At 46.0% G+C, this 23,799-nt stretch overlaps 1 protein-coding gene across 2 annotated transcripts in view; it reads right to left on the bottom strand.

Annotated features, from left to right (window-relative positions):
* The window catches only part of Zmat4 (zinc finger matrin-type 4), a 518,094-nt gene that overhangs the window by 291,265 nt on the left and 203,030 nt on the right, over positions 1-23,799 (bottom strand). For both annotated transcript variants that reach the window (XM_051169437.1, XM_051169436.1), the window contains exon 2: positions 4,370-4,475. In XM_051169437.1, the coding sequence (XP_051025394.1) occupies positions 4,370-4,471 (102 nt within the window). In that variant the 5' untranslated portion in view covers positions 4,472-4,475. The remainder of the gene's footprint in view (positions 1-4,369; positions 4,476-23,799) is intronic.

Raw genomic sequence — 23,799 nt, 5'->3', positions numbered from 1 at the left:
GCCAACATTTAGTACTGGCAATATGAAACCAGCCCAAAATTATTCTTACTTTCTAGATCTGAACTATTTCTTCCCTTGGATTTACTAAAATATAAATAAATATATTGTATCTTTATATAATAATCATAATATACATAGGAATGCTACATATTGTATATACTGCCTGTAGTGTGTATACATACATACATACATATGAAGAAAGGGAAAGCAAGATTGTTTTCTGTGCCTTGGGTTCATTTCTCGTTGTCTACTGCAGACTGCCTCCCTTCCTCCTGTACAACAGAGAACCACCCATCACTTGTGTGAGCAACGCTTTCCCTTGGCAAGAAATTATTCTTTAGCCTCCTGAAACTGCAGCAGATCACTTTAGTGAAATTCCAGGGAACAATTTTTGACCTTTGTACCATTTGGCACCTCATTCTAAAGTGCTCTCTCCTTGCATGGGCTTGCTGCCTTGGCTCGGACCATTCACCGGTGGGAAACTCAGTAACTAATTATATTTTCTGCTTTGCAAGTAAAGGAGGAGGAAGATGGGGAGGGGAATGGAACACGGGAGGAGGAAGATGGGGAGGGGAACGCGGGAGGAGGAAGCCATGCGCCCTTACATTTCCTTGTTTTGTTCTTCTGGCAGGACCTCATATGCAAACAGAAAAATGTCAGTTTAGCCTAGTACGGTCTGAAAAATTAGAGACATACTAGATTTTTATTTCCCCTTCTGTGAAAACTCATCTGTTAAATAGGTATGCAGATATTAGAAATTAGGCCACTTTTTTGCTTGAGTGCACGAAATGAACATGCTAGTTTCATGGCTCAAGTCATACCAAAAGCTTTTGTTGTTCCCACTACCAACTTACTGTCACCTAGAGATCAGACACACACACACACACACACACACGCAAACACATGTACAGACACACATGTACACACATATGTACACACACATACAGATACACACATGCACACATGTACAGACACACAGAGAGATACACACATGCACACACATGTACAGACACACAAATAGATACACATGTACAGACACACATGTACACACATATGTACACACACATACAGATACACATGCACACATGTACAGACACACAGAGAGATACACACATGCACACACATGTACAGACACACATGTACACACATATGTACACACACATACAGATACACACATGCACACACATGTACAGACACATATGTATACACATATGTACACACACATACAGATACACACATGCACACACATGTACAGACACACACACATGCACACACACACCACCAACCTTATCCTCTCACTATGGGGGGGGCGGGGCCCTTCCCAGTCTGCATCCTCTAGCCAGCCAGCTCATCCTCTTTAATGTCCTTTGGAGACAATTATCACTTATTACTTCCTAAAATTGACCCATACTTGAAGCCTGGCTAAATAATGATAGTCCTCAACCAATTTTGAACATAATTGGTCTTCATGATGAATGTAGGTCTTTAAAGACATCTAAACCCTTAGAATGGAGGGACCATGTCCCAGGTGAAAGAACTAACACCACTTTTGTAGGCGTGGAGATCCGCAGCTCTAAGGAGCGTGTAGGAAATTTGCAGACCTGGTGCTGAGCATGTCACATGGGTGTCTGAGTCATGTGGTTCCTCTTGCCGGAGTCCCTGAGCTTCCTGGGCACAAACACTTTTCATACTTAGAAAAATCTAACTTAGATGTTAGACTCTCCTCTAACACCTCTCACCAGTACTGCGAGTCATAGAAACACAGTGTACGTTCACCAATGTGCCCACATGGGGAAGCACGGGCTACTTCCAACCACCCGGAACTGAAGAAGTGAGTCAGACTGACCCGTGCACCCAGTGTCACAGCAGTCACTTTCTCGATGAGTCGAGTGACATTTCTATCTCGAGAAACCCACTCTACAGTTGATTTCAGCACAGGTTGAGTGTGGAGCCAAAGGGCAGATAGACAAAATACCACTTTTCAAATAGTTTCTGATGATATGAGGCACACCACAATGTAGGTGTCCCAGCCAGAGAGGGAACAGAAGACAAGAAATTGAGGGATCCTAGGCCCTGCCTCTGTCACTTCGATGCTCACCCTCTCTGTGGCATGAGTACACACGCTGTTCCTGACAGAAGGGCAGACAAGGAAAAGGCATCACTCAGCGTCCATCCACATTTGGTGGAAACGTTTCTGGGTGAAGTGTGTCACTGCTGACGGAATCTATTGATCACTCTATTTGTCCTAACTCGTGTATGCTACATCCAATTAACACGTACTATAAACAATTAGATTACACGCAGCAAGAGTCCAGAACATCAATAAGAGAACCTGAGACCAAAATAACTACACTTTTAGTCAAACAGCTAAGATGTTTTGCTGTTGTTTGTTTATTTTACAGTTTTGTTGCCTTAAATATTCTGGCATTAGCTTTCTGGTCTAGCTAACAGTACAGTACTGGTCCATACCATGTTTAGAGAAAAGACCATCCACCTCACAGATGCTAAGAATATCTACAATGAGCAGGAACTGTTCAGGAATTAAGGATTATCAAGTAAACAAAACAGTTTCTGTCCTCAAAATATTGTGAACAATGATTAAAAATTGAAACAAAAAGTCTTGAGAGAGAGAGAGAGAGAGAGAGAGAGAGAGAGAGAGAGAGAGAGAGAGAGAATGCAATTTCAGAGCAGCAAAACTCCCCTCATCTTCAGTGGCATCTCATAATAACAATGCTATGTGCTTATAAACAATAGCCACAGGGATTACAGAATTTGTTAGTTGTGAAACAATGGACCTATTCCTGGTAAACAAGTTCACTTTTAGCTGCTTCCAGCACTCACTTCCCGCTGGACAAAAGAATAATCTGTCAGCCTTCAGGTCCAAAATCTCCACACAAATAACAACATTCCTGAGGGTGGGGAGGTCTAGAAAAATCACAAAACGCAAACTTTAAATTTGGCACAAGCCAATGCTATGTTGAATCTACGCAAATGAGGTGAGGTGGGTGTTAGGAGTGACCTGGAGAATATTAAAAAGATACAGGAGGACATGGCATAGGTTCTCTGTAAATATCACACCATTTTATACAGAGGACTTGAGTAGCCCCTGGGGTTTTGGAAGCCAGTCCCCACCGTGGAATGTCACGGGTGTGCAACTATCCCGGTTTTTTCCCCACAGACGTTGATTCTACAGTTGTTCAAAGAGCATATTTGTTTGCCATAGTCAAAGCAGCCCAGCAAAGGAGTTAAGAGCAATAAGAGAATTCTGCATACTTGACACACTCATCTTCCAAACCATCTCCTCAAACACTACTAAAGGTTGCATTCAGTTGTCACAAAACCCCGTGGGAAAGGTGGGGTTGGGGGTGTGTTGTCATTATTATTTCCACGGTGCACAGAGGAACCTGTTCGGTGAGTGAGCGTGACAACCGGCATTTATTAGACTCATCAGATGAAAAACCAAAACTGCTGGCTAAGTCCTGAAATCTAAGCTTCCTTACAAGCCATTGCACCTGAACACCCCTATTTCCAAGGCTGGATGGTCTTTGGAAACCAGAATATATGACGCAGCACTCAGTATCTTGGGATCCCCAGCTCCCTGTCCTCCCCTCCTGGTACCTCATTCCTCCCTAGGATACAAGACAACCCCTCTTTTCTCATCCTCTGCTGCCAATACAGGATCACAGAGCATCTACCAGTTCTCCCAAGCAAAACACCACAGTCCCCTTCCAGGGCATGTGGGTTTTAAAACTTGCCTGTGATGGGAGGAGACTCCTATATTCTAATGAGCATTTAGGACACTGACCACCAGGAAGGATGTCTGAGTAGGAACCACCTTTATTCCCCCACTGAAACCCATATTTTCCTGTCTGACTAGCAAGGGCCTTTGAGCCTGTCTTCACTGGTATATCTGACTGACATGTCTCCCTCACAGAGAAAGCAAGGAAAGGAAGCCCAGTGGGTTTCAATGGGCTAAGGTACACATTAAAACAATTTTGTTTTGTTTGACCCTGGGTTTCTCTGTGTAGCCCTGGCTGCCCTGGACTTACTTTGTAGACCAGAATGGCTTCGAACTCAGAGATCAGCCTGCCTCTGCCTCCCGAGTGCCGGGACTAAAGGTGTGAGCCATCACGCTGGCTTAAAAATATTATTAAATGTTAATAAATAAAATCTGGGATTACAGGGCTGCAGAATAATGTCCCCAACCTTTACTCCCTGTTCCCAACCAAACGCAAGCATAACCTGACTCACTGTGCAGGCTCACGGTGGACGGTTCTGAACCCCACTCCCACCCCCACCCCAGTTCCAGAAGCGAGGTTCCTCCCGTGCCAAAGCAGCATGGCAGCTGAGTGAGCAGAGCTCTCCTTACCTCATAATGGGCCACCCGCTGGGACTCGGATATCAGCTGTGCACTGCACACCTTGCAGTAACTGTCTGTAAATAAATCCTGATCGATATCGGAGGACTTCATCAGGCTAAAGAAAAACCAACAAAAAAAAAAAAAAAAAGAGGAGTCTGTTAGTTGGATGATGATGCACAAGACTAAGCAGATGAAAAGCCAGGACCAGTGCAGATCTGCCTATGGTAGCAACAAGGTGGGTCTCTCCAAACCCCAGTGTTACCATGCCAACAAACCACAATAATGAAGGGTTGATCATTTGCCTATAAACATCTGACAGAGGTGCCCTAAAAGATAAAAATCCATCTTCAGTTTTTCTGCTTACACAGACCAGATTTGCAGCTATGCTTTTCCTGGGGATTAATGTGACAAAATAATTACCTGTGTGATAGATATTAACAATTCATGTAACAATAGGAAATGGCCCAGAAGCATTCTGATGCACCATCACACTAGAGCTGAGATACGGGTTACAAACTCAAACTCAGAAGAAGTTTACAGACACGTATGCTCAGAAGTGCAGGGGACTTGTTTTCACCTATGTGAGGTGCACTTTCAGAAATGATAGGTCGCTGTTTTGTGATAATTTTGTTTTGTAATGTTTCTACAATGAACATTTTCTTTTTAATCAAGGAACAGGTCATCACAGGCACCTAATAGGAAGCATAAAATGCAATTTGACTTCAATGGCTATACTTTTTTTTAAAAATTCAGAATACAACCTTCCCTCTAACCTCACATCTTAGAACACATGCACGCTGCCTTTTATATTTAGGGATTTCAGAGTCCATTAAACCGTCTTAACCAGCTGAATAAATGCTAAATAAACATATTGTTGAGCCCCATGCCGCCATCAGAATGCAGCCCGAGTCCTCATGCCTGTGAAAGTGCTGAGGCGGTTCCCGTTACCCACGAACAGACACCAGTGCAAGAGAAAACCCGCAAACTCCGCTTCACTGTGCTGCTGCTACCTCCGAGGCAACATATGAACCCGTACCCGGCTGCATCGTACAGACAGGCAAGAAAATCTCCACCCAGCAGGCTCGCGATGTGCACAGTGGGCCATCCTGCTCTAACACCCGTATGTTACCAACTGCACAGTCTGAAACTGCACCACTGTTCTGTGGCACGACCGAAGTGTTTCCCTTTTCCAAGTAAGCCGGCCCCATCACCAGATTAATGCTCCAATGTAGTGTGGGTGGACCACTCAACTCCCTCTGTCTCAGTTTATCTCTTAAATAATGAGATTATAGTAGACTTTACTTGTTGAAGGAAATATCTTAACAGTGCTAAATATAAAACTCTCATCCTATTTTCAAATACCTGGAGTAACCCATAACTATTTCAGATCCGGTAGACCCCTGAGTCTTACAGCTAATGTGGACTTATTTCTGGAAGTGTTTTCCCTAGAAGATAGTTATTTATCTTGAAGCCCACCACTTGCCATGGGCTAAGGTTTACTGCCCACCATACACAATGCAATCTGTCCCCCGGAATCTTTATTTCTCTTGCGTTGAATAAAAATAATCTATCCTGCTGTAGCTTTCATTAATTATTTCTGTTTTATGTCCAACATAGACTACTCTTTTTTTTTTTTCCCATGAGAGATCCACACTTGAGTTTCTGAAGAAAAATTCTTTGCACCTATTTCCTGCCTTTCTCCATCACCTTGTGTCTGTTTTCAGTATGGTCCATTTTCAAGAGCAGTGCCCAGGATACAAGGAGGCACCAGAATGGCCTAATGGGGACAAAGGCAGACCCTGCAAACAGTACAGCATCAGTCATAATCTTTATTCTCATCCCAGAGAAAATGGTGAAGATGGCTTTTCGGTATGGTGAAAAAAAAATCCAACAGAACATTAGAAATGCCAAATGGTGAGTGAAAATGTACATCTTTAAGCCAAGTTCCCGTAAGTGGCTGTGCTTAAGTGTTATCATGTTCTCTGCTATTTTTAATAAAGAAGTGCACGAAGATAGATTCATGGGTGACCTGCTTAATAAGGCTTTCCAAGCTCCCTGCACGCTCCTTCCTCGTCATACGGCCAACCGCAGGAATCAAACGCCGTGAAAGGATATTCAGGTACACGCTGGACTGCGCAGAGCTCGTGGGAGGCTGTGTCTCAGCCAAGCATCTGTGCAGCAGAAATAGCTTTAAAGGCAGAATATAAAATGTGTATACTATAAAAAATATCCAAAAGAAGAGAAAATATGGCTTTTGCCATCATCTTATGTAAGAGTATTGATTTGAGCAAGTGAAACAAGCAACGAAGACCCTTGTGAGTCTGTCTGGGGACATGAATGAAATACCTGAATGCATTAAGTGTTAGCGGGAGACAATTAATGGGCACGTGCCAGTCTGGCTTGTGCGGGGGATTCTCTCTGTGCAGGCCGCTCTAGACCAGAAGAAGTTCCCATTTGTGACTCAAAGACGGGAATTCTCAAGAAGGAATGTGATCATCTGCTCCCCTCCTCTGGCTTATCTGCAAAGCTCTTGGTTTCACTGTCCTCCAGAACATGAAAGGTGGAAAGAGAGAAAGGAAATCAGAACATGCTTTGCCTTCCTAGCCTTGTCCACCATGCTAACAGGCTGTGTCTCCTAGAGCAGTTGGGAGAGCAATAGAGCCATGAAATCCTTCGTAGGCACAGTGACAGTGTGAGGAACTCCATCACTGTGGGGGTACCATAAGGCCCCTGGGCATTCTGGGTAAAAGAGAAGCATAGTAGAATGGAGGAGTCTAATTTCCTCTTTCTGAAAAAAAAAATGCTTCATCTTTGCTGCTCAGCCAATAGCACACGTCAAAGGCACATCACAAAGCCATCACAAGGGACTGGAGTGACCTAAATTATCATCAACATTCACCAGGAATGGTGCCATCCCCAGGAGATCCAGAGCAGAGGAGCAGGCCATATATGAATCTGTCAGATGACTTTGCTCTCCCAGGTGTCTATTCTAAGGAGATAACATTGTCAGAATAAGAGCTGCATGCACAACTGGGCAAAATGTAGGAAATTTGAAAGGCGGGAGCCTTCATTTTTTTTCTCTACCATCATCTCACTATACACCGCTGGCTGGCCCAAACTGACTATATGGACAAAGCTGTCCTTAAATACACAGACCATCTCTATGTCCCAGGTGCTGGAACTAAAGACGTGAACCACTATATAAAGGTCACTGGGACACTACTATGTGTAGGGCAGGCAACGACAGTAGGCACAATCCCTAGAAAAACAGCACACACACACACACACACACACACACACACACACACACACACCTCAGTCCCTAAGTCAAAGACCTGCTATAAATGTTAGTGGAAAATGCTAGCCTGCTTGAGATGACAAGACAGATTACTAGGGAACTCTCCAAGACTTGAAGACTGGAGGATGGATAAGGAAAGGATAGAGGAAAAGAAGTTCAAACGCTATGTCAGTTCTTTCCCCTGACACAAAGAAAGAGCTGATTATCAACAGGCATACCGATATGTGTGAGGGGGAGCGTGGGGGGTTAAGAGTGGATAACATAGAGTAAAGAGAAAGCAGACAAGGTTAGGAAATGGATGGAGGAGCCCAAGACCCAGGTGGAAGTGATGACAACGACCAGGTCCTAAATGTACGCACTGGGGCACAGAGTAGGCCTTTTTTGGGGTCCCCACTAAGAATGCAGTTCTCTTCTAGCCTTCTTAAAGAGCAGATTGAAGAAACACAGGCTGAAACCATCAATGGGCTCCACTAATGTTCGCTCCCTCTCATGACTGATAGTGTGAAAACAGAGTTGCCTCACAGACCTTGAAAGCCATGGGAGGCTCCTCAGAGGAGAGTGTCATTGCCTCCCATTGTGGTTCGGTTGTTTATCAGCCAGGGTGTCCAGCCAGTTCAGTGCGCTTTCTGTGCTCTGGTGTCTTCCTCTGTGAAAGGGGGAGGGCACGAGTCTCACCAGGTTATTGTGAGGTGAGAACCAGAAATGGAGTTGGCAAAGCCTTAGCCACGACATGACATATGGCAGCCACTTAAGAAGTCAATATTCCAGCCATTGGTAGCGGTGTTACCAGTTCTGACGTGCTACTTTGGGAGTAAATCTGTAAATAGTTAAGAAGAGAAATAAACAGAACCACATCGGAGACTGAGCAGGAAGATGGCGGACTCAGTGTGCTGAAATCACAGCTCTTATTGCTTATCTCGTCTCTTGATTCCCTGCAACATCCTCAGATGATGAGATGCAGCTGACAGCCCCTCCTGCCAGTTCATACCCAGGCTTGGGACCTGTGAAGACCCCACATTTCAAAAACGTCCACAATCTATTTTTATCACCAGGAGTGCCAACCTTCACTAGGAGAACTTGATGAGAATTTGCCATTGCTGCCCTCCCCGCCTCCCATTTCTGCACTTCTCCCTGTGGCCTGCTCCCTAGGGGCCACAGAAGGAAGCATATATAATCCAGGGTTTGGCAGCAAGCCGTATACACCAGGAATCTTAGCCCCCAACTTGTTGCTGTGGCTATTCCAAGGTGTCTGAGCAATCGTGCTCCCTCTGGGGGCATCTATTTCACCCCCAGTTCTCTGAGGGAAAAAGCCTTGAGCGCTGTGTGATCATCGCTCTGCCGTTAGCAGCGGTCATTCTACAGTTCACCCGGGGCCTCTTCCACCCACTCTCTCCTCTCAGTGGCCCTGTAAGGACAGGAACTAAGACTGGTACCATTCCCAACCTAAGAGCCCCATGGGCATCACAGAGTGCTGCTCAGCATGACACTGTGAACTCTCCAGATCCATGATTACAGCTCCTCGAACCGCAGCCCTCTAACAGTGTCTGATCCTTGTCAAAGTTCCTGATCTGAGAGTAAAGATTTTGCCCACGGCTTCCCCCTACACCAGCTCTGTAAAAGCCTTATTTTCTCTGTGAAAACACTAAGACCTGGGGCTGATTACCTTGCCTGAAGGTCCCTCAGTCCCCAACATGGCAATCAGTTTTCCAGCCCAAGGATGAATCCTCTGTCCCTAGGGCTGCCTTTCTCTGTTCTCTATGCACTACTTAGTCTATGCCACGGGTACCCTGTCTAGGACCATAAAAAGTGCTTGAAAGCCCAGGACAGAGGTCTAAGGGGCCATTTATAACCTTAGTGCCTAGACTTCTTCTTCTGGGCCTGAACAAAGCTGTCAGTCACCACCATCTTGAAGATATTCTTCATCCATGTTTATATCCACAAAATGTCAGGCATGGACACCATGACCACCTTTAAGTGCCCACTACTATTTTCAATTTAGCCTGACACCTTGAGGAGCCCCAGCACCCCATGCCCAATCCAACCAGGCTTCTGATGCACCTTGGCACCTTCTTATCCATGCCGCTATGTCCTTCCTACCCACCATGTTCTCAGGGTGTCTGGCCTCTGCTTCCCAATATTCAACACAAACAGCCTAAGCTTTATTCTCCTGCAGCAGTCTACTAAGAATGTTCTCAATAAAAATGCACCTTCCACATCTAACAATGACACACACACACACACACACACACACACACACACACACACACACACACACAAGCACTCGCTAGTTTTTATTTGCTCTGGTTTATTAGTACTAAAACTATTCTTGGAAGGGCAAGAAGGGAGGTTGGAATTAGGACCGGCCCTCTTCAACACAAAATAAAGAAGTGTTGGGTTGTGCCTCTGTTTTCCTCCTGGTGTTCTATTCACTGAACCCTAATGCTATCTCTAGTGCTCTGTAGCTACAGCCTGCTCTTCGCCTCCTTCTTCCAGGTCTCTGTTACTAGCCTACCCAGTAGCAGAGAGAAAAAGATTTGGGCGGGTGACAGGTAGCTTCAGAATGCAAGTCAACAGTGCTCTCCTGTAACCCCCATAGGCACCCAAGAGCCTCGGATGATGAGTCTGTCCTGTCTCCATTGCAACTCCCTCCAAGCCAAGTGGATGATACAGGGCTGGTTGCTGTGGCAGCAGACTAAGCAGGAAGAAGAAAAAAAAAACAGCTGAAATATTACTCCAGAAATGAAAGTAGGTTGTGAAATCCAGCAGAGAACAGGGCAGCAAGCAGACAATAGCATGGAGCAGAAGAGGTAACTGCTTTGGGATGCTGGTGGCATCTTCCTGCCTACATTTCCCTATAGAAAATCTCCCATAGTGCCTGTGTTCAGGGTAAAGGTCAAAGACATGTCCATCTTGAAGAACCTCTAGGATGCTGTGCGCCTATAAATTGTAGCCATCCTTCTGGCCAAAAGGCCTAATGTTCAAATAAATGAATCTGGTGGTTCATACCCCTCACCATGTATCATCCAGATGCACCCACAAGTTCTGCTTCCTACCCTGAGCTGAGAGCACCCCATCCCTACCCCCACACCTTCCCCTAGCTCAGTGTCAGCAGGCGGAGCACGACTGACTCACACCACTGGAATAATTGCCTCTTATGGGGAACCACTCTCTTCCCTTCTAAGACTAGGCTCTGTGGTTCCTGACTCAGAGGCATGTGTCACTGCTGGCTTCACACTCTACCTTGCCAATGGAACCACATCTGTCGCCCTTTCTTTTACATGCACAGCCTGGCCCAGTGGCATCTGGGGAGGAAGGCAGCGTCCTACTGTCAGCCTGCAGGATAGCACTCTGGCCAAAACTCTGTGGCAAGCCACAGTGCTTTGCAGCAGGTGCCTGGCTCCTGGCCACGTCTCCTCTCTGGTTTCTTTTTCTTTGAATAGACAAGTTTGAAGCGCAGATCCAATGGGGCCTCAGCAAGATTGGTGCTGAGCACTGAGGCCACAGCTTCAGCTTTTCTATGTGGTTCTTTATAATTCCGTCAGGAATCCCAGGCCATTTAGCAAAGTCTCGGATATATCAGAACCTCACGTAGATTGTTCCTCCACTCAGTACTCAGTCTTTTATTCGACACTGTCTATGTGCCTGGCACTGCTCAGATTTTGAGGTTTGTAGCTGTTAGTGAACCTCTAAGCTTCTGATCTCACGGAGGAGAGCTGTGTAGTGTGACCAGATATATACCATACTATCCAAACAGACAGGCTATCATTTCTTTCCCCACATCAATAAAAATTTCACATAAGCTGAGGCAAAAAGCCTCCTACCTCCCCAACACCATCTGTGCCGTTCTAGGATCTTCTCTTACCCTAAAGGTTCTGGCTGAGATGTCAATACTAGAAGTATCCCTCCACCTAACACTAAGACTAGGCTGCAAGCAACTGCTGGAAGGAAGAAGGCAAGGAGGCATGGTAAAGACAAACAAATGAGAAAAAGAAAGAAAGAAAGAAAGAAAGGCAGACAGACTCTGTCTAGGCTACTAGAAGATACTTAACATCAGTTTTGAGAACAGCGTAGTGTGTCCTGTGGTAACAAGTCTGTCTGTGCCCAGATGGTTGGCCTGAGAGACGATGAAATCTATTGTTGGGAAAACAATGTTTGCTTCTACAAGACACTGCTAGGTAAACTCCAGCTCCTTCATCAACCAGGTGGGAAGAAGGTAGAAAACTTGGATTTTTGGTTCCTTTACCACATCAACTCAGAGTAAAACCATAGCTAGCATTACATGGGGGGGGGGGGGGAGTCAGAGAAACATAGCTAAACAAACAAACAAAAACAAAAGACAAAACAAACAAACAACAACAGCTCATGAGCCTACAGTGACAGCAAAGGTAGAGGAGGGGAAAATAGGAGGGAGTGAGGCATGCTCCTGTTTGTCACTCATTCCATCAAATCAAAGCCACTCACGTTTGAGAGAATCAGGCCCTACCCACCAGCATTTAAAAGAAGAAAGCTGAGGCTGAAGAGATGGCTCCGCAGTGAAGAGCATACACTGCTCCTGAAGAGGCCCAAGAGTTGATTTTCTAGCACCCATGTTGGGCAGCTCTGAACCACGTGTAACTCCAGTTCTAGGGAAACTGTCACACATTACTGGCATCCATGGTCACCTGCACACACAGATATACTTTAAAATAAAAAGAAAATCTAAAACAAGGCAGAAATTCATTCAGGAGCCCTCAAATTCTAAGTGGAGCAGGTGAACTTCCAAGAACAGTGGATTTCTTTAATCAGCCAAAACTAAAACGTACATATATATATATATATATATATATATATATATATATATATATATATATATATATCATAGCATTTCTTTTTAACATTGGCTACAAGTCTTTAAACTTACAGTTTATAAACAAGCAAGCATAGCTTTGCATGGTGTGTGAAGACAGGGCTGCCCCTACTGAGGGCAGTTTCAATGCAGCAATCGTGCAGAGGGCAGCACCTGCATCCAAACATGAAGTAAGGCAGGCATGGCCAACTGTTACTTGTCTTGGGACCCAGGTGGCATGGCTGATACATGGGTAACCAGTCAGCCAGACATATCCACCTCTGTCCATAACTGATGACTGCATGCTAACATCCTCAAGGAGTCCAACTGCCAGGCACTTTTTCGTCTCTTTGCCTTCCTAGCATCAACAAACTGTAGGACATCTAAGGTGGCCAAAATGCTGCTTGAATTTAAATTTTAATTAATCATTAACTTTTTAATTATTAGGATAACTAATTCTATCTCATAACTAAACTATTTCCGTGATAAGGGGGAAAGACTGGCTATTTAACCTGAGTGGTGGTTTGCAGATTTCACCTTCCATGCCATCTATTAAGTAGAACTTCCTTTCAAATCTGACAGTTGGTTCGAGATCTTGTCACGCATCCTGCCTTGGCATGCAGCAAGTAGGGAAAATGCTGATGGCTTAGAGAATTTGGCCACCGTGGGAATTGAACATATAAAAGTCACTGTGTACATATTGTGCTCATACATAGTCAATAAGAGGACTGATGACAGTGAGAGGGCCGGGCTATCTAAAGTCTTGTGGAAGGTGTAGACACGGAATCTTTCATACAGTTTTAACAAGATAGCTTGAAAGCTAAGCATTATCCTACAAACCCAACAGCCCTTCTCATACTTTACAGGGGGAAAAAAAGGGACCTGCCTATGGACAACAAAGGGCAGGTAAAGTATGATGGTGGCGCATTCTTCACATAGCGAAGTTTGTGCACCTCACATATTCATGAAGAGTAGATGAATAAACTGGGACAGAATCACTGCGTGAATAACACACAACAAGACAGCAGACTGCGGATGAATCACAGCCACCTACTAGTCACACAAAAGTAAGTACAAAGTGTGCACACATGAGGGAGACAGTTTTACGCCATCGATGTGTGTCCAGGTAAGACCCAACTCTGAAGATGTTCGAAAACAAGCAAGCACAGGACACAAGGCGATGGTACCTCAAGTGGAAGAGGAAGAGGAGTAGGACAAGAAAGAACCATATGGCGATGGGTAGGATGCTGCCAGTTCTTATATTTGCTTTAGAAGATGTGCTGTGGGTGCTCATATTGCTGTTACATATGGTAAACGGTGAAAGTGATGATTTGATGACAGAGATGTCAGACAGGCATGAGGGTGGATGGATGGATAAGATGGCAGGCATATAGATGATAGAAGACAGATATTAAATGACAGCTAGACACGATATATATGATGACATATACATAATGTATATAATGGCATAATTGTCTGGAAATGAAGCTTCTATAATCCACATCACAGATAGCTTTTCCCTAAGTTGCTTTTCCTGTTTAAAAAAAAAAAAAAAAAAGAGTAGACTAGAGTCCCCTGCCTCTCTTGTATCCAGGGTACTATACGGCTAACCTCTGTGTATAAATGATGCATATACTTCTAGGCCTGGACTCAAAGCCCAGAACATAATGAAAGCTGGCCTCCCCTTCTTCTACAGGATGGATACCGTCACCTCGGTCAACCTGGAAGACTGTGTTCAGTAACTTGGGAGCACTGAAGACCTGAACACAGAATAGAAACTGAAGTCCCCAGTTCCTAAAATAAACTTTTGATGTACTCAGCCACTCTAACTCCGGGCTTAATCTAGCATTTCCTTAACTATATGTCAATGAGTAGCTTCACATGGCTAAAAAAATTGGATATGCACCCTTTAATCAAGCATCTTTTATGTCTTGTGGGAGAGCTAGGAAAGAAAAAAAAGAGACTTTTTTTTAAAGAGTTTCCACTCTAGACATTAGACAGTTATGCTTGCCTCTGTGCTCAGGGCAATGGAGTAGCCAGGCCTGACCTCAGTGTGACTTGTCATTCATAACAGTAGCAATGCTGCCCACTGAGTTCTGGAGTCTAAAATAAAGTTATAGGAACACAAGGCACGGTCTTAGGGCCAGAAGCCTGTCACTGGTGCATTGACCAGAAATGCAGTTCAGGTCCTGCAATGCTACTCTTTCTCTCTGCCTTTGAACAAATCTGTCTTACTACCTCTGGCAGGACCATGCTTCTGTCTTCTGAAATCTACTTTGATATCATACAAGGGGACAGGCCGAGCAGATGGTCATGACCACTGGGATACTAGGTAATGACCAAGAGCCTTACATCAGAGTATCTGGGTCTTGTCACCTCGCCAGAAATGACAGCTTGGCTGTCTGGCAACAGCCCTGATGTTGGGAAGAAAACACACATCTCTCCACTCAGTTCTTCATTTATTTATGTGTTTTCATCCACTCCCACCCCGCCCCCATTCATTCTTCTCTCCTTATCAGCCAAGATGAATGGCAACTAGGCAGTTTCCTGGAAAGGGGACTAAGTTCTTGCATATTCATCACCTGGCTGGGTTGTTCTACCCCAGGCTTTGGGGCAGAGCAAGCATGTCCATATGGGTTGGCAATGCCCTCTGCTGCCCCTGCTTCCGCACCATCACTCTGGTCTCAAGCCTGACGGAGAATCGCCAGTGCCCCCTCCCGTGCTGCCCACCTACCAACAGCCGACTGACTTTCAAGCTAATGCTACTTCTATGCTCCCTGTTCCCACTTTTGAAAGGTAGGGAGGGCCTACTCTCATAGACAGCTAGCAAAGTGAAGGAGGACCTGGGTGGCAGATGAAGGACACATGAAAAGGTGGCCAGACAAACAAAGCAGAGTATAACACTCCTCTTGAATCAGAACAGCTTGTTGTATCTAAACATCCTAGAGATAGAATGAGCCCATCCCAAGATGTAGACATGTTTTAAAGCATCATATGACTACATAGGTCTTAGGAACATCTAATCCAATTCCTTCAGATTAAGAGAGAATACAAAATGATACCCAAGCAGGTGGTGGGATGTACCCAGGTTCCTTCTCATAGGTGAAAAAAAGAAAATGGAGATAATTAACCCCAATTAGCATTATTTTCCTACAACTCCCAGCTGTTTCCCTTAAGGAGCCATTTGGGCAGGAAGGAACAACACCCACCGTTTTCGACTCTTAGAAGACAGTACCTGTGTGACAGGCCAGTGACACCAGCATAACCAACAAGAACCTTCCTCTTGGCCAGATCCAAAGGTGCCCGGCAAGCAGATACAAGCAGGGACCTTAGCTCATGCGCAACATCTTATTCACAAGCCCAGGTATCTCTGTGACAGGTGACCATATTGCGACACCACGAGGCAAATCTAAGCACTGATTCACATTCAAGAGAGAACAGTGCCTGCAATTATTCCTGTTTTTCACTGACCAAATATAGGATCTTGTCCCCAGATCACTAGGCTCTGACTTGCTGAGTAGCTAAGACCAAATGCATAACGATGACTGGGCAGATGGTGATGCACAGTTCAGGTAACCACCTCAAGAAAGTCCTGCCCCAGTTACTGGGAATGTGGGTGGCATTCAGCCTCAGTACTCAGCCCCTGAGGACCAGCCTCTGCTACAGAGAAATGGTTATTTACTCACTGTCACTCCTCCCTGGGGCCACAACCACCAGCCGGGGTCACAAAAGCAAAGAATCCCAATCTCTGCTGCTCACAGTGGCCAACACCAAGAGGCCACCTCAGTTCTGAACTCCCAGCAGAGCTACCTGAGGACCCTGCAGTGACACCAAAGTCCAGCTTCTCCCTGCCTCATCCTCTGCTCACAACCTCCACAAGTGTTCCACTCCACAAGAGCATCCCCAGCAAGTCCCTGAGCACCAACCTCTGAGGAAGTCTTTTACCTGACAAGCCCTAACTGTGGCATGCCTTATGGCTGCTCCTTCATGAGACAGAATTCACACAGTAGGCCCACACTGAACTCTGCCTCGCTGTGGACTGGAAATGCACTAAAGCCACAGCCACAGACTGGATCAATTCCCAGAGCCCAAGAACTCCGGAAGGTCCTGAACCTGTTCACTATGCAGCCCTTACGTGATTGGAGGAAATGAATTGTTTCTGGTGGAACAGTATCCTGGGATGCACTCGATCCTGTTTAATGATATGCTAGCATTGAGTCCCAATTTCCAGTCTTTTGATTTCTTTCCACAACGTAGCTACAGATACTATCTACCATCTGATTTGAACTGATGCTCTGAGCTCCATAATGTCAAACAAGTCATGTTTCTATAACACTTCCTACCCACTGCTAAAAATATGTTTTTCTTCCCACACAGGTATTCCTAATGAGACATGTCAAGCCACCTGGCACCCAAGGGTGGGGGGGAGCTCCTTGGCTAATTTACCTAGGAGTCCCATGAAAGAAAAAAATGAGCACTATAGTGTCAGAGGCCAGGAAGAGTTTATTCCTCGCTAAAACAAAGGCTTTCCCTTCAGGGCCATATGACCACAGAGGAGTCAAACCCTATATAGTCGATCATGGCTTAGTGAAGCGAATATACCCACAGAGGAGGCAGCCCCAGGCGCAGGTTGGCCTCGCCCTAGGATCCCAGTTGTTCCTAGGCTTCTTGTAAGAAGAAACTGACGCCTGAACAACTTCTGTTGATGTAGGAAAGAGCTCAGCCCATCACCAAGCTCTTGCCCTCAGTCACCTCCGTATCTTTTAAAGGTACATGTGCTTCTTTGTCATCATGCACCTGACCCCGGTACCTGGCAGGACACTCGTCTCCCCAAAGCTGGGTTAAGGTGCCTTTCCAGGTCCCCCAACCACCTTACAACCCTTTTGCCTAAAGGCTCGACCACATTCTTGGAAGGGTGCTTTGACTTGCTCAAGTACTGTGACTCTCTGAAGAGGCAGGCACCCCGCTGATCTTTGTTCTCAGTAACCAGCTGGAAAATAAGAAGACAGAGGGCACCAGTAATGAAGTCACGGAAATAAATTGCACTTGGTACAGTCGACCGTGCGTGAACAGAACTTTTTCTTTCTGTTCTTTGACAAAGTCTCATCCTGAACATTGCTGCAGATAGCCCAAAGGGTGGCCTTCAAGAAACCAACTCAACAGCACACCAGCCCAGTGGCGGGCTTCAAGGACAGCCTGCAGCACACACTGGCTTGTCTAGGCACACCAGTTCCAGAGGCAGCATGAGGCACCTGGCTGTAACTAGAAGATGATGTCTCTGTGACTGGGTGCAAGTTAACACAAGGTCTTCCCTCCACTGCAGCAATGTCCCTGCATACTGGGTCTTGACGGGAGCTGGGAGGGAGAGTAGGGGAAGAAGCAGATGCTGTTATTGGTAGAACAGAAGCAGCAAGAAACTGGATGAGCTCACAACACTCCCTCTTTCCTCCTAGTGTGCCTCTCTTCTGACAGATATCACTCCATAGCCTTGGCGCAGCTGTGTCTCCAGTCAGACTATACCTGTGGTACTAGGAAGATACTCCTGAATGTCCATCTCTCTTCCGTCATCACTTACTGGTTTGTATGGATTTTATTCCCCTCCCCCCCCCCCCCCCCCCCCCGAACTTGTGGTAGAAAACCCCTTTGGAAGTATAGCTATGGCGGTTTGAATAAGAATAGCCCCCCCATAGGCCCACAGAGCCCAACACTGTGAACACTTGGTTCCCAGTTGGCGAAACTATTAGAAAGGAAAGGAGGTGTGACCTTACTGGAGGAGGTGTATCACTGGGGTGGGCTTTGAGGTTTCAAAAGACTTATACCATTCCCAGTGGGCTCTTGGCTTCATCTTTCTGGCTCAGGAGGTGAGCTCTCAAGCAGCCAACTCCAGTCACATGCCTGTCTGCCTTCTGCCATGCTTCCCACCATGATGGGATGGGCTCCTATCCCTCTGAAATTGCAACCCCAACTAAACACTTTTGTTCATAAGTTGCTTTGGCCGTGGTGTTTTATTTATCTCAGCAACTTAAAAGTCACTGAGACAATAGTCCTGGGGGTATACAGAAGACAAGATCCTTCTGGAACGTGGCGAACTCTGAGCCAATAGCCATAAGAGAACAGATACTTGATCACTACTAGCATGTGAGGGTGGGAGCCATGTGACAGAGGACAGCAGAGGCAGGCAGAAAGTTGCATTGATAAGCTAAAGAAGTCCAGAGATTGCTCGCTGCCACCAGTAAGAGTGAAAAGGATGCTCCTTGAGAGCCCTCAGGAGAGCCCTGACCCTACGACCTTAATTTTAGATTTCCAGCCTTCATCCAGAGAACGAATTATATTTTGCTAAGCCACCCTCTGCATGGTGCCTCTCCTACAGCTGCTCGGAAGAAAATGTACCGAAAATCCATTTAATGCTGCTTTCTCTGCTCCCACAAAATGAATGTGTCTCGTCTGCTTGACAGTCCCGGGAAGGTGTTGTGGAGGCCTGAAAAGCTACCTTACACGCCCAGTGAAAGCTCAGTGTGAACCCTCAGAATTATCACAAAGTAGTCAGGGACTCAAACTCAGTCTTCTATCTTCAAATCCCAAATTTCTCCACACCTTTGTGTTATTGAGGCATTTGTTTTGAGGTTCTCCTAGGACTTATTAAAACAGTCCAATTATCTGTCTTTCTTCCCACTTATCAAAAGACAAAATTGCAACTCTGAATGCACTCAGATCTAAGGGCCAGGAAAGGAATCCACCAGCCTGTCCCGCACACCAGCCTGGGTTACCACACCTGCTTTGGGGCTTTAACAAAAGCAGTCTTTACACTGCCTTTACCTGACAGTGTCATAAAGGGAGCTCAAAAGCAATTAGGTTCTTCTAATCACTTAATTCCACTTTAAATCTCCTCTAGAAGAAAGCAATAATTACAGATCTCTAATCTGGCTGGTCCTTGGCTGGTCTTCAATCAACTGCATTCCTTCAAGGTATTATAAAACACTTTTCAAACAGTCTCCTCCTGATTGCATCCCTGGATTTCAAGTCCTTGCTTGGCATAGTGGCAAGGCCAGCAAGCAGCTTGGGCTTCCTTCTTCTCCCTTGTGCATAGAGCAGAACCACCCCAGAGCCACCCAGTGCTATGACCTGGATCAAAAATCTAAAGCAGCACCAAGCTAGAATCCATTTAGAATGCAGCCCATATCAAGGGTCCCAGAGACCCAACTAAACATTGAATGGCTCAGAGACTCAGTCAGTGGACACTGTACCCAGCTCAGTACCAACTGTCATTTGTATGCTGGGAATAAGATGAATTCTGAGGAAAAGACTATGAAATATTGTTTTTTCTAGGGGCAATGAACTGACGAAAAACATGGGCCCTTCCTTGCCTGCTGAACTAGTCTCTCTTGCGATCTTCCCAAAACAGCAGCACTAAGCCCTAACTGTTTCAGGATTTCACCTCCATATGCTTAGCACGCCCCCCCCCCCAACCTACTACACACAGAAGTGATTCTACAGATGGCAACTATTTATTAAACACCAGTTAAAGGTAAGTCCCCAAGTGCCAGACCTGGGACCATGCCCTCTCTTCTGCCTGGAGGATTTGTGCCCTCAAGTCATCAGTGTGTTCTGTCACTATGAAAGGTTCAAATGGTGCCCACCTCAAGAGCTATCAGGGAAATCAAAACTGGGTGAATGAGTGAATGTGTGGTTAACTGGGTTCTGGCTAGTTGGACAACTAGGGGGTGTGGGAAAGTAAAGCCAGCAGGATCATGCACAAGCTTCTAGGGACTGTCCATAACATCCTCCCCTCTGCTTTCCATGGTGAACGCGCAGAACATCCAGACACTCTAGCCTCAAATAACAGGAAACACATCCATTCAGCCCAGCCAAAGGATTCTGGGTATTTTCATTAGCCCACCCCAGGAACTCTAAAAAGTGCTTAAATATTCTAAGACTGACCAAGACTTGGAGGGCAGAAAAGGATTCTGTCTTGTTTGCTTTCTGAAATGAGCTAAACAAAGCAATAGCTCACTGGGCATGAGGACCAATGCTGTGTGTTAACTGGTCTAAAGGATTTGGAGGAAGGTGAACAAAGGTTATCCTGATTATTCCAGACTTTAGGATGTGGACATTTAGGCTGAGTAAAGCAACTTCCATCACCAGTGTATAGGTGGGCTTCATGCAATTGCTGAAGATAGAAGAAATCAACAAAGTTGTTCTTTCCCACCGTAAGCTGAGTCATTCGTCTTTTCCTGCCCTGGGAACTTATCTGCATGTATATTGAGCATGTGGGGGAAGGGGGGACACACAAGCTTTTTCTATTCTCTTATGTGGAGCAGCTGAAGGAACCGGAGGCTAAAGGCAATGAAGTGAATTCTGGTATATAGCTCATCAGTAAGGAGTGTGCTTTGCTTGTATGGTGGTGTGAGCCCGTAGTCTCAGGCATCACTTGAATACTTGGTCCCCAGCTGATGGTGATGCTTGGGGAGCCTTAGGAGGTAAAGCCCAACTGGAGGAAGTATATCACCAGGGCAGTATTCCACTTTGAGAGGTCAGAGACTTGCCTCCTCTGCTTCCTGCTTGCAATTGAGGATAGGCTCTCCCAACTGTGCCTGTCCTCATGCCTGCCTACTGCCATACTTCCCAGTCCCGGTCATGAGGGGCTTTAATCTCCCTGGAACTGTGAGCCAAAATTAACTCTTCCTTCCCTAAGTTTCCTCCGCCATGGTGTTTTATCACAGCAGTACAAAAGCAATAGCCACAGCATGCCTGAGGCCGGGGTTCAATCTCCAACCCAAAAGATATGATCTCCCTGATGTCACATGGCCGGAGGCAGACAAGATAAGTGCTCATGTGTCCATGCATTGGGATGAATAGAAATAAGAAGGGAAGGGTTACCTCAACCCTCTCGGCTCCACCGACTAAGCTCTCTGACTGTTGGGAGCCGCAGTCCCAGTCAGAATGATTGCAGGGGCTGAGTGGGGCCTCTGCACTAAATGCCAATCAGCAGTAATTCCCACTCCAAAGCCTTTACAGCCTCACCTTCCAATTAGCTCCGCGCCCCAATATCCGTGTGACTTAGATCTCTAAGGGGAATGTGTGCATGCCTTGGGTCTGCTCCCAGATCGATACTGCCAAACAGCTCCAAAAAGCAAATTCTAAATGCATCTTCATTATTATTTTCAAAAGCTTTGTTCCCTCCAGAGGAAACACTCTCATTTCCAGACTTGACAGTCTGTAGATTACACAAGGAAGAGGACAAAAAGTTAAAAGTTATTAATGGGCATCTCTAGGCAATAGAAAAAAAAAAAAAAGAATGTCTCCCTCGGGTCCCCAGTCTCATCGGATGCTACAGGCCAGTTGATGGCTTTTCTGTTTCTGAAAGATGCTGCAGCCTTCAGTGCAATTGCTAAAATGGTCCATCAACCAGCAGGTTGTGGAAGCCTCCTGAAAAAACAGCAGGATGCTATGATTCCAGCATGGACAAGGTGCTTGCTTATGTTTACACCAGTTAGTTCTCGCATAGTGAGAGCCTCAAGAGACAACTGGGGGGAACATGGCAAAACCAGTGTTCACCATCCCAAGGAACTACAAAAGCCTGTCCAGAAATGGTTCGAGCTCACAAGCTAAGCTAAAAAAAAAAAAAAAAAAAAAAAAAAAAAAAAAAAAGAGCAAACCAACAAAGATGGAAGGGGGAAGTGAGACTGCAAAGAAAAAGCCAAGCATCAATTAGGACCTGCCCCAAATGTCCAGAGAAGAACCAGCCAGCAAACAGATGGGCTCTGAACAGGAAGCAAGACTCTGCCTCTAAGAACTCTGAGATTCCTAGATTTGGCTTCCAGCCTTCTGCAGACTCACAGAGAGCAGCTCCACACGAGCTGTCCTGAGGCATGAGGAGAGCGAGCAGCCAGATCTGTCAGCGGTTCACTAAACGGCCTGCAGAGCAGCCAACCTTGCAGAGCGACTATTTGGGAATCTGCTCCAAATGGGCTCCCCAAATGACACTCGTTTTTCTTTCCTTGCAGTCTTTATGACTTCTCCCTTCTGCCCCATCTTTCCCACTGTTGTGCCCCCTGCTTTCCTGTGCGATCTGCCCTCAGCCCTTGGATGACTGGTGGTGTGGTTTCCATACTTCTTCTCAGATGCCCTAGAGATTCTTTCTTGGGGATGGCTTTACTGAGGGTGAGGACACCCAACAAAGACACCTCTGACCATCCTGGCTGTGGAGTCTGTAATTAACGCTCTGAGTGTTTGATAGCCTGCTCTATGCAGAGTTATTAAAACCGCTACGCTGCTTATTTTTGCATTTTCCCTGATAAGTGGTGAAAGCCTGTAGCAAGCTGAAGCAGCGAGGTCCCCCCTCCCTGTCACATGCACGCCTTCCTCTGCCTGAGCAGCCTTTCTTTATGAAGAGCTGGAGGTAGGCACTGCACTGCAGGAAGGGTAGTGTAGACATGTGGGACATACCCATCAGAGTCAGAGGATGAGCGCGACACAGGCCTCTCGCATTTTCTCCACCATCGCTTAGGGAAGAAGACACAGAGGGGCCCAGACTGGGTTTTACAGGGAAATACACATGTTTAAGTTCACTTTACTCCCTGCGCTTAAAGGACAGCCCACCCTCCCAAGTCCTGTGACACAGAAATGGGAGCAACCCAGACACCCTGGACACAGCTTTGCTGAGTTGCAGCATCCCCAACCAGTGGTTCTTCCTTGCTCTGCCTATCACACTGAGGCCTTGGGAGAATCAAGCAGCCTCGTGCCTAGGAGAAAGCTCTCCCAGCTGCAATGGATGTAGGTTCTCCTGTTGTCCGTGCCTCCTTGAGACAGAATAGTGAAAGAACAGGTCGTCTGCCTCCCAAAATAAGTTGACCCCAAAGTTAAAGCAAGCGGCACTGAGGAAAGCCTGGAAGGGGAGCACATGGGAAGACGAAGGTGTGCCAGGGAACTTTCCAGGCTTTCTCTAGCCATGCAAGGTATTCCTCTAGGCCTCAGGCAGTTCACTGGCCTTGCATAGCAAACTGTTTTCCCAAGGAGCTCAGCTCCGTGCGGTCTGTCAAAAATATCCTTCCATAATAACTTGCATCCTTCCTGGAAGTCCTTTGTGAGGGAAATGTAGACAAAAGGCAGACGTCACCTCTGCCTGGAGAGTTTCCCCTGGCATCACCTCTATGTGGTTCCTTAGTTCCATCCAGGATGCATGGCTGAATCTGCTTCCATCAAGCCAGTGTCTACAGGACCTTGACAAGGAAATGGAAAGTGAGCCCTTACTAGGCCTCCCGAAAGTGCTGGTCTACCCATGGGTTATGGGAGATCATTTCCAAAGCACACATGATG

The sequence above is a fragment of the Acomys russatus genome, chromosome 27 (genome assembly GCF_903995435.1).
Source record: "Acomys russatus chromosome 27, mAcoRus1.1, whole genome shotgun sequence".
NCBI classification, from domain to species: Eukaryota; Metazoa; Chordata; class Mammalia; order Rodentia; family Muridae; genus Acomys; species Acomys russatus.
Note: the sequence above shows the minus strand (reverse complement) of the source record. Positions and strands in the feature narration are given on the sequence as shown.